Here is an 11910-nt window from a genome sequence, read left to right as displayed (position 1 = left end):
TGCACATACTAGTAATCTACTGGTTATATTCTAATTGTTACTGGTATATATACTGTGCTACATGTATTTTTTTATTCTGTTGTCAGCAGGTAATATTATGACCATCTGTATTGGTTTATTATAGAATCTCTTCTTTTTTCATCATCATTTTTATGCCTTTTCCATGTTATGGTTTCAATGGAAATTTTTGCAGCAGTTTTTTCTGGTACTAACCCTTGTAGTTGCTGTCTAGAAGCTTTTTATTGCATGAATTTGTCCTATTTTGCAGGACCCACGCAAGCATGGGTCCTGCAAAAATACATTGGCACAAATTTTCTACAGCTTCACCTATTTCCAAATAGATATTTTTCCATCTCATAGTACATAAAAGAATGGCTTTCATTTCTTTAATGGTGTCATACCATTTTCTATTGGACTGCTGTATTTTTTATACATCTGTTTGGGAAAACTACTCTTCAAAATCTTATCTCATTTTTGTGTGGGTCTTGGCAGCATAAAGTCAGTTATAAAATTTGTTGAAAAATCCCTGACTTTGAGAGCACACAGATATTATGTTGTGTAGTTTAGAGATAATAAGTGCATTTACTAGTAATCTACTGGATATATTCTAGTTGTTACTGGTGACTACTCAATGTTTGTCAGTACATGATAATATTATCATGTGTTGACATATTGTTGATTGGCTTGTGAGTTTTACTGTAATCCTTCCCTCGACCTTGTTGCTTTATATTGGGTAAATTTTGTATGTAAACTTTAAAATTCAGTTTTCTTTTACAGTACGTAGGGTGTGTAAAACCAATTTAGATATTCTATGGATTAATCTTTTGAACATGATTATGTAATTCATGAATCATCTGGTTTTAGCTAACTTTTTATTTAGCCTGTAGAATACCTCTTTTCATAAATGAATGTTCCTTATTTTAACTTTATACTGCTAGAGGATCTAGTAAATATATTTGGTATTATCATGTCCCTTTAATTTTGATAGTAGCTCGAAGAAATGGCTACTGATTTCTTATTTGATTGAACTGTGTATGAAATATTGATTCTAAATACACAGGAGAGAATTGTCTCTTTAAACACTAGAAGATTAATCTTTCATTATAAAAGTTTCTTGAATTCCTTCATATTTGACCCTTTAGCATTCAAGTCACTTTGTTAAATGTAATGCTTATTTATTCACATTGTTTTTGATTAATTATGCATTAGCTTGGTGCTTCAAGATTTTGATGGTGCAATTACTTCTAGAATGGTATTTGGTAAATGTAAGAGATTGGGTCTGGCAAGTTTGAATATAAAAAAGCTAGAATATTTGAACTAGATGTTTAATGCTAAAGTTTTAAAAGATTATTTTGAAATAATAATTCCGCCTGCTAAACATATTTAGATAATAAATTATATGAAGTAATTTAATGATAGTGTAGATCTAAAATTTAAATTGATATTCATTTGCATTGTCTTTCATTGGAAATGTACTTAAAAGATTTTGCTAAGTTTTAAACTGCTTTTCTAACAAAAGTTGAAATTGGGGAGAAGCCCTGACTATGAACCATACATATATTTATATATATATGTTGTGCCGAATGTTCAGGGATAGTAAATGCACATGCTAGTAATGTACTGGTTATAGTCTAGTTGTTACTGGTATATACTAACTGTGCTACATGTTTGTTTATTCTGTTGCCAACAGCTAATAATATGCCTGTCTCTTATAATCATCGTTTAATGTCTGTTCCTTACTGGCATTATCTGGACAGTTCAGCTGGGTCTGATGGATCCAAGGATTGCATCATCTATCAGTGTCTGCTTGGGCATGGATGTCCTTCTCAATACTAACCCTGTTACCATGTATACTGGGTGCTTTTCTCACCACCACAGGCAACCATGCAGCTCACAAGAGTACAAAACCTGGGGAAGAGCAGGTCTTTGTAGAGGAGCTACAATTGCTACTCATTCAAGAGAGAGTGAGAATGAATCTGTAGTTACTACAAAAAGATAGATATTGGTGATGAGGTATCCAAGTGATACTTAATAGTGTGAGGTGAGTAGGAGTAAGTGGGGATAGAGAAACTAGGTGTTTATGTAAGGTGACAATTTGCAAGAGTGTATGGTGACAATATTTGCAAGGAAGTACTTTTTAAAATCGATCTCTGCCTTATCTCGTTTTTGTGTTGGTCCTAGCATCAATCTCTAAAACACTGAAATTTATTTACAATTTAATTTTCACGACCAGTGCTTCAAATGTCATCTAGCGTAAAATTAAGACATTTTCCTTGAATATTTTCAACATGCTGAAAAAGAAAACATTCAAATTTACCTTAAACCCAAATTGAGTCATGTAGCATAAGTCATTAACTATGAATGTATAAGACAAAAAAATGACTCAAACTGTCAAATATTTATGTGCTAAATTGTAAAATGATGCTTGAATTGTCAATAATAAGAAATTTCCGTAAAGATTTATAAGGATGTGCATAGTTATGAGATATTTCATTGTGAAGGCTTCAATGGTTAACTTATTTGAATTTTGAAAGATCCTGACTTTGACAGCATACATTTACTTTCTTATTTGTTATGCCGTAATGCTCAGGGATATTAAATGTACATGTTAGTAATCCACTAACTATTAGTTATTACTGGTGATTACTAACTGTGCAACATTATACCACATATTGAACAATTGCCTTTTAGTAGTTTTCATTGTATTATCTTGAGAATATTTTTATATGATCTATATATCTTGTTTCATATTAGAATATTTGTTTGACTAAATGTTTGGGTGTTTAGGCTATTTCCTTTCTGTGAACTAGATATTTATTTTCAATTATAATCCTTTATGGTATAAAGCAATGTAAGTTGATTTGGCGTAAATCTGTTTATTAAACCATTGGCATTCAGGTTTCTTTGTCAAATGTAATGCTTATTTATTCAATTGTTCTGAATTAATCGTGCATTATCTCTTAGCTGTGAGATTTTGACAATGTGATTGTTTATTTTTAGAATGACATTGCAGGGTAGGTGTGAGAGATTAAATTTGGTCGGTTTTAACATAAAACAGTTCAAATAATTGTGGTGGATAAGGCCAGATTAAATGCTAAAGGGTTAAAGTAATTTCACAATACTGAAAACATTGAGTGAGATGATGTTTCTGCAGCATAATACATTGTTTTGTCAATAACAGTTACAGTAATTGAATTGACTGATACAAAATGTTTAATTTTTCTATAAAATATTTGAAACATGGTACATACATTTCTCTCTAAATCATCGAAAGCAGTGTACTGAACCAATATGTTTGGATTATGTAAACATGAAAATTTGTATTTAACTATTAGTGCTTGCATTGGGTCCTTTTAGAAGAATAGTAAAAATGTAGCTTGAAATTTAACATGATGTTTTAACATTTTATGCATCCAGAGGGCAACATTTGCAAACCATTTGTCAGCTGACAGCATCCTAGTTTTTTTCAGCATGTAAAAAACAATTTAACTTTTCATAAAGGCATGACTGGACTTGTTGACAAGAAACCTCTCATTGAATTACATAGGAAGTTGCATATCTCTCATTTTTTCTTTAAAAAATTTTTTTTTTAACAATTTCCTCAAGCACAAGTTGCCTTTTGATTAAAAGTGCAAACTACATTTTGATTTAAAAGCAATTATGAATATATATATATATACATATAGCTAACACTTAATATTTTCATGTTCATTTTTCCATGAGTTTAGACATGCCTGAAGTCTAGCAAATGGCCATTCATCTCAATCTGCTATCATCTCAAGTAATACCCAACATTGTAAGATTTTACACCACAATTTTTTTCTCATATCCTTCCTGGTTTTTCTGTGTCATAGACTTAAACACTTGTGCAAGTTTTAATAAATTTTTCAATCATAAAAGCAATTTTGCCATAATTTAAAATATTTTGTTGGGGAGAGATGATGTTGTTAACTGGTTTTTAGTTAATTCAACTAAACATCATTTCTCTGTTTTAGGATTAGTGGAGGGAGCTGGTATTGACCAAATGAGTCCAGAATCAGAAGAAGATTTTATAAAATTTGAAGAAGCATTAAAAGAAAAGATAACAACATTTGAGGTAATATTTTCTATGGTTGTTCTTTTCCTTATATGCATAGACTTTAAAATAAGGTTATGTAATGTTCTATTAACTACAGTTGTTTGATGTATAAGCAAAAAGTCTAGTTATGTTAAAACTAGACAGTAAGGTATGCTGAGATGTACTTGATGCAATATCAGATCATCTTTTATTGTATTTCTAAAACACACAGTTATGTCTCAGTTAAATTTTAAAATAATTGCATGCTTGATTTGGTTCTTTGAAACTCCTTATGTTTTTATTTTGTGATGTTTGAAAAAGTTACTTTCATGGAATTTTTGTGTGAAAAATAAAGTTAAATTCAATGCAATGACAGCATTGAAGAATTGTGTACATAAACAGATTCATGCTATTAAAAGTAGGTGCACCTTGAAGGTTGCAATGACATTTCAAATTAAAAGTTCAACCACAAATTTAACACTACATAAATACACTGATACACAACAAGTGTTTATCTAGTGAAATCATGTGCTATCACTAACAAAATAACAAGATTTATTTCAATAGTTTTATATAAAATATGAATAGATAAATTTTATTAAACCAGTAAAAATTTTGTAGAGATTGATAACAAGTGTTAAGTTTAGAACTTCATAAATTAAAATCCTGTTAATGGTGACTTTCTCAAAAACAAAGCCAGCGTATTGTAAACCACTGAAGAAGCAGTTATCTCATTGTTTTTAATGTCCTTCTTCCCACATTGGCAGAAGTTCTACTATAGTATATCATAATGCTAATTGACTGTCTGATTTGCCCACTCCTTTCCATGGGCAAATCAGCATGTCCTAGTTTTTCGTAAAGTTTTTATATAACATTCTTGGCATATAAGCTGTTGGCTAGTCAGATTTAAAACAAAGTTGAAGCTGGTATTTAAAATTAAGACAAATCAGTTAAATCTCACCTAATTTTTTTCTTTTTCTCTCTCTCTCTCACCAGAAATCACCACACTATACAGCATTTTTAGACAAGCTATTTACAGACCTTATTATTAATGGTAATTATAAACAATACTTTATATTTTTCTCTTGGTGATCACAGATGTGCATAAAGCTATTTTCAAGCAAGTGTATATTGTGCTAAATTTTTGAACTCTTGTTCAGTATTTACAAGTTAACTTTTGATAATAAAAGTTGCATGCAACGGAACATTTTATTTTATTTTATTTCTTTATTTTGTCATGTTTCAGTGTCACTAAAACTGTGTGTTTTTTTTTATATATTAGATTAAGTAGATTTGATTGTAAAATATTTTGATAATTTTTAATTTAAACTTTTTCTTGCCACTAGTTGAATCTGATGAAATTAGAAAAATTAATGCATCACTTAGCAGTATGTACCATGAAAAACTGAAACAACAAAAGGTAAATATTCTAATTTAGAATTTAATATGATTTAACTAGTCTTTAACCAACTAAAGCAGCAATATTTTTAGATGTGTTAGAATTGTAGTATTAGTTTTCAAGTCACTTTGCACATTAATACCACAATTCTAACTCCTCTAAAAACGTAGTAATGAGAGCTGTAAAGTAAATGACTTAAATACAATGATTACTGCTTAAGACTTGCTGTTATTTGCTTTATAAATAGTGTTTTGCATAAACATTTTAAGGAGTTTCATCAACGCTTTTACATCTGATTTTTTCATGCTGGCATGTGTTGGATGAGATTTCTTGTGGCAGTACTATAGGTGCCCTTTCTGACGCCAACCCTTGTGTTCAAGTAAGGGACTTTATTCTACATCTTTGTATGTCAAATGATAAATGTATCAGACTTGTTTACAGCAGGTATGGGCAACATTACCACAAGCAGTGTCATTGCAGACACTAACATACTTACATGTATGTGTGTGTATAACCACACAGCCATGCATTTGCCTGTTATGTTATTTTCAAAATAGTAATCCTAGTTTGTCTAATAGTATTTTTTGAAGCAGCATTTTATTTTAGTGTTTTTTTTTTCTCTCCTCTTTTTAGGAAAATGAGAAAAAGAAGAAAAAGAAAACTAAAGCATCTATAAAGTTTGGTAAAGAAAATGACTTAGATGATATACGCTATGATGATTTTGCAGAAGACTTTATGTAAGAAATATCTGATGTGTGTGCCCCTGGTCCATTGGCTGTGGCTATAGATTGCTACTTAATAATTAATTTGATACTGTCAGCATGATAGAAAGTTTAAAAAACAGTATTGGTGGTGGTGCTTGTGGTGCAGGGTATCTGACTTTTGTATTTTCCCACATTGACGTCACCTTCACTGCTGTTTGATGGAGCATGCAAACTGGAACAATAAATGAACTTGTACATTTAAATAGGTTGGTTAAATAAATCACGATGCTTTTACATGGTGGATGACATCTCAATGGCACTTAACTCATTGGTCCATGTGCCTTGGATGGCTTCTCTACTGACTTTTGAACCATTTGTAAAAGAAAGAAATCAATTTACTATTATGTAGAGAATCTTAAAGAAGACCGGCTTATTGGTGCCATTGCTGACAAACATTATCTCAATTCCAGCTCTCTTAATTTCTTCCTTTCCTCTTTCTTTTCCCCCTCCTCCTATCTCTATTATAAAAATTATTTATAATATAAATATTCTATTAATAAATATTCTCTACGTATGTTTGTTTGTTTACTTCATCAAATGTTTTGTTATGTTTGTAACAGTTTTTAATCAGTTTTGCTTATTGGAGAATAATTACCCAACAAAAGTTACTATTTAATTAAAATTGCTATTTTAGAACAATTGTTTTTCTATTTGACTTTCTAGATGGTCATGGATTCAAACCGTACAGCTTGGTACATCACCTATTACTAGCAAACCATTGCTTGGTTTGCTAGTATTTGCTTTGACTTAACCCAAAACAATACAATTGAATGCAGTAAGATCATATAACATTGGTAGTCATTTCTTTTGTTCTGTAGTTTTGATGGCCTTTAGTCCCATAATTTTCAGCACTGCAAAGTGTCAGTTTTTGAAGTTGGATAATTAATTGTTTCTTCCATGATCTCTGTAAGATTTAAACTCTGCACTGTTATCTAGGCATTGCTGAATGTAAACCTCTATTTACAAGGTAGCCTAGATTCAACCTGAAGTGAAGTGCTGAAAAGAATTATGAACTTTTGGTCATTATGCTAACATACTATCAACTCAGCAAATTGCTTCTCAATGATGCAAAACAACTGAGAATGTAACTAATTCAAAACGTTTTGAAACTTTGATCTTTTTGAATTTTCTTAATAATTTAGTAAATTATAAGCATGAGCAATAATGTTTTAATATAAATCTAACATCATAAAGTGATTACCTAAAACTTTTATTGAACATTCATTCCAAGTAGTCTATTACTATGAAAAAATGGCCAGTATGGGTACTTTTTAAACTAAATAGTCATATCCAACTACTGTTGGCTGATGATTCAGAGAGATGTATGGCATTTCTTTACATCTGGTTTTCCAACTTCTAGAAAAGTAGAAATGTTTAAGTGATAGACGGGGATTTATTCATAAACCCTTTTCAGGATTCAGTTTTTAAAATGATACATGAAAAGAATATGAAATAATCCTCCATGCAAAAATACAATATTTCCCGATTTGACATTGTCTCAATTTGAAGAAAATTGTGAATTTGTTGAAAATATTTTTGGTTTGGTTTTGTTCAACTTTGGTTATTCAGAAATCTGAAATTAAAATATTTGCTCTTGCCATTGCTACTCTACAAAGACTCTTAAATGGTTTTATTATTTTCTTATTAAGAATGTTGTGTTGAATTGTTTTCTTTATACATGCACAGGTATGGATGTGTGGTTAGGAAGTTCACTTCCCAACCACAAATTTTGGGGTTCAAACCCATTGAGTAGTGTCTTGGACAAGAGTCTTAATGGATTTGGAAGGCAGAAACTGAAAGAAGCCTGTTGTGTGTGTATATAAATATATACTTTTCTCGCTGGATTGTGTGTTCATTTCTCTTTTTGTCATCTGTGATTTTACTTTTGATCTATATAAATGAAGATATTTCCTTCGTCTGGCTGTTTTTCTCTCTACAAAACGGAAAGTTACATTGTGGAACAGTCTTTTTAACAAGTTTATTTATCACCTGACGAGATACATCTGCACCACCGGCTACTCCTGAACCTGTTGAGTGTCCCACCCAAGAGGAATCGATGCTAGATGTGTCGAAACAACTGTCGTTATTAATAATAAAATCTCGTATATTCCATCTGTATTTCATTTGTTATTTGAATATATATGTATATATATTTCAGGTTGGCAATATCTTTTTCTCCTTACCTTGACATCACAATACTTGTAAATGAGTGTTGGTGTCAGCTGGCAACAAGGTTATTCAAATTAATTACTAATCATATTTAACCTCACTCAATTGTTCTTATCCCTCATTTTAGTAGAATCTAAATAAATAAAAGTATGGAAGGTGGCTATTGGCACTGTTCTTTCCCTCATCCCTCCATTCTTTCAGAGTAGAAAATGATATTTTTTAAAATTCAAAAGGTTTTAACACTTGTTTCAATTGCTATAGAATTATAGTGAAGGCATGTGGCTTAGTGGTTAGGGTATTCGGCTCACGATTGTAAGATTCATGAGTTCAATTCCCGAAGACACTTTATTTCACATTGCTCCATTTCACTCAGCTGGCATAAATGAATAGGTAGTACCTGTATTTCAAAGGGCCAGCCTTTTCACACAATCTCCCTGAGGACTACATTAAGGGTACACGTGTCTGTGGAGTGCTCTGGCACTTGCACGTTAATTTCAGAAGCAGGCTGCTCTGTTGATCGGGTCAACTGGAACCCTCGTCGTCGTAACCGACGGAATACCCATTATAGAACTACTGACATTAACATATAGTAGTCCTGCAAATTCAAAGTCTCTCATATACAATAGTTATCACTTTCTGTTTATTGAGAGTTAGTCCTGAACTGAAGAGGTTTTACACTTAGAGAAAATGTCCTCAAACTTTTCTACGTTGGTTGTTTTAATCATCTCACAATAGAATTATTTCCCTTGTATTGAGGAATGGCTGTTCTATGTGACAGTTACAAATAAATAATTAGCTTTGGTATATAACTCGCATAGGAGGCGCAATGGCCCAGTGGTTAGGGCAGCGGTTTCGATTCTCAGACGGCGTTGTGAATGTTTATTGAGCGAAAACACCTGTAGCTCCACGAGGCTCCGGCAGGGGATGGTGGCGAACCCTGCTGTATTTTTTCACCACAACTTTCTCTCACTCTTACTTCCTGTAATTCAAAGGGTCAACCTTGTCACGCTGAATATCCCCGAGAACTGCGTTATGGGTACACGTGTCTGTGGAGTGCTCAGCCACTTGCACGTTAATTTCACGAGCAGGCTGTTCCGTTGATCGGATCAACTGGAACCCTCAACGTCGTAGGCGACGGAGTGCCAACAACAATAACTCGCATAAAGATTTGATGTACTGAATATTGCACGCAAGAAATCCTAAGATGCTTAAAATTTAACTTTCGTGTGGAAAAACAAAACGAAAACTAGCGACACTGAAAAGAGGAGGAGAGATAATTTCAAGAAATAAGGAATTGATCCCTGGAAAGGCTTTCCTTGTACATATTTGCTGTCGAGGGACAATTATGTAAGATGTTTCGGTATACCAGACTTCACATACGACATACAGTGCATCAGCTTCTAGCTATCCAAGTTAAAGCCAATGGCGCATTTAAGTTGTTTCCCCCATTTTATTTCTTTAATTTAGGTGCAGGTGTGGCTGTGTGGAAAGAAGCTTGCTTAGCAGCCACATGGTTCCTGGTTCAGTCCCACTCAGTGACACCTTAAGCAAGTGTCTTCTATACCCGGTCGACCAGTGTTGTGAGTGGATTTGGTAAACGGAAACTGAAAGAAGCCCGTATATATTTCTGTTTCCCCACCACCGCCATCGCTTGACAACTGATGGTGGTGTGTTTACGTCCCCGTAACTTGTCGGTTCAGCAAAAGAAACCGATACAATAAATACTAGGCTTACAAAGAATAAGTCCTGGGGGTCGATTTGTTCGACTAAAAACGGTGCTCCAGCATGACCGCAGTCAAATGAATAAAAGAACTTAAGCAAATTACATCAGCCAAAAATTATTCGCATCTCTTTCAATATTTAAAAATAAAGAAGGCAGTGAGCTGGCAGGAACAAAGCAACAGAAAAAGAAACGGCGAAGGGATTCACTATGGTTAAAAAGAAAAGAATGAGTTCTCAGCCGGAAAAGAAACTGTGAAAGGAGGGCAGTAAGAAGGAGAAAGTCAGAAACCCAACTGCATGAAGGTGAGATGAAGAGACTATTTATGGAGGAAGAAAAGAGAAAACCAAAAATCCAAGAGAAAGGAAAGAAGATGGAGTATGGTATCTTGCGACGTACCCCAAAAATGTTGAAACAGAGAAAAAGATAATCAAGTTTCATTCAATAGTAAGAGTGAAGGTGCCTTCATACGTCTACGCGAAGGATATGAAGGCAATATCGATCGAAGAGGAAAACTACAGAAAGTTGAAAGAAGTGTGTGGAGGTGGAATTTAAAGAGTTGCCACCACTGGTGAATTTAAGAGATATCGAACCATTGATGAAGTTCTACTAAAGACAAAAAAAAAAGTATGAAATTAAAGGGGAAAAAAAAGAAAAATTGTAGATAATCCATATAACGGTTCAAATGCTAATGCCCATGCGTCAATATTCATTTTTTCATTTTTATATAACTTTCATCTCATTTACTTTCGTTTTTATGTTTTTTGTCCCCACTATGGTCTTGTCTGTTCTTGTGGTTCTCCCCATCTATGTTTAGGGCTTTATGCCTAATAAAGAAATAGGTATTTCGTCTATCTTTACGTTCTGAGTTCAAATTCCACCGAGTCGGCTTTGCCTTTCATCCTCTCAGGGTTGATAAATTAAGTACCAGTTGCGTACTGGGGTCGATCTAATCGACTGGCCCCCTCCCTAAAAATCTCGGGCCTTGTGCCTAGAGTAGAAAAGAATATCTAAAAATAAAGGCGGCTAGCTGGTAGAATCGTTAAACACTCCGGGCGAAATGCTTAGCGGCATTTCGTCCATCTTTACGTTCAGAGTTCAAATTCTGCTGAGGTCGGCTTTATCTTTCATCCTTTCGGGGTCGATGCAATCGATTTGCCCCCCACCCCACCCCCGATATTGCTGACTTTGTGCTAAAATATGAAAGCAATATTTAATTGATTAGTGAGCGTTGTTAAACTATATTATGCTGATATATAAATATAGCGAACAAATTCTGCCGAAGTCGACTTGGCTTTTTCTTCTTTCGGGGTCGATAAAATAAGTACCAGTCATGTACTGAGGGCGATGTAATATCCCGAGACACGCCCATTGCTGTCTCTTACGTGCAACTATCAAATTTGAAAAATCTCACCTAATTTTTTTTCTCTTTCTCTCTCTCTCCAGAAATCACCACACTATACAGCATTTTAAGACAAGCTATTTACAGACCTTATTATTAATGGTAATTATACAGGCAGTACTATAGGGCACCTATAGTACTACCACAAGAAATCTCATCCAACACATGCCAGCATGAAAAAAATCAGATGTAAAAGCGTTGATGAAACTCCTTAAAATGTTTATGCAAAACATTATTTATTCTGAGGTTATAAAGTAATTTTGAGAGAACTATTTTCTCATTTCTCAAAACTATCCTTTTCCCTTAAGGGTCGCTTTCAGTTGCAGCTATATTTTTTCTTTCTCCAAGAAGGAAATTTCAGTGAATATGAAAGTAATCTATATATATATATATATATAT

General features: G+C 33.2%; 1 protein-coding gene across 1 annotated transcript in view; it reads left to right on the top strand.

Annotated features, from left to right (window-relative positions):
* LOC106868104 (eukaryotic translation initiation factor 3 subunit J-A) overlaps window positions 1-6734 on the top strand; it is a 29507-nt gene extending 22773 nt beyond the window's left edge. Inside the window, exons 6-9 of the mRNA XM_014913226.2 lie at window positions 3996-4096; window positions 5054-5111; window positions 5404-5477; window positions 6090-6734. Coding sequence (XP_014768712.1) covers window positions 3996-4096; window positions 5054-5111; window positions 5404-5477; window positions 6090-6197 — 341 coding nt within the window. The 3' untranslated portion in view covers window positions 6198-6734. The remainder of the gene's footprint in view (window positions 1-3995; window positions 4097-5053; window positions 5112-5403; window positions 5478-6089) is intronic.
* Window positions 6735-11910: the final 5176 nt, after the last annotated feature.

The sequence above is a fragment of the Octopus bimaculoides genome, chromosome 2 (assembly GCF_001194135.2).
Source record: "Octopus bimaculoides isolate UCB-OBI-ISO-001 chromosome 2, ASM119413v2, whole genome shotgun sequence".
NCBI lineage: Eukaryota > Metazoa > Mollusca > Cephalopoda > Octopoda > Octopodidae > Octopus > Octopus bimaculoides.
Note: the sequence above shows the minus strand (reverse complement) of the source record. Positions and strands in the feature narration are given on the sequence as shown.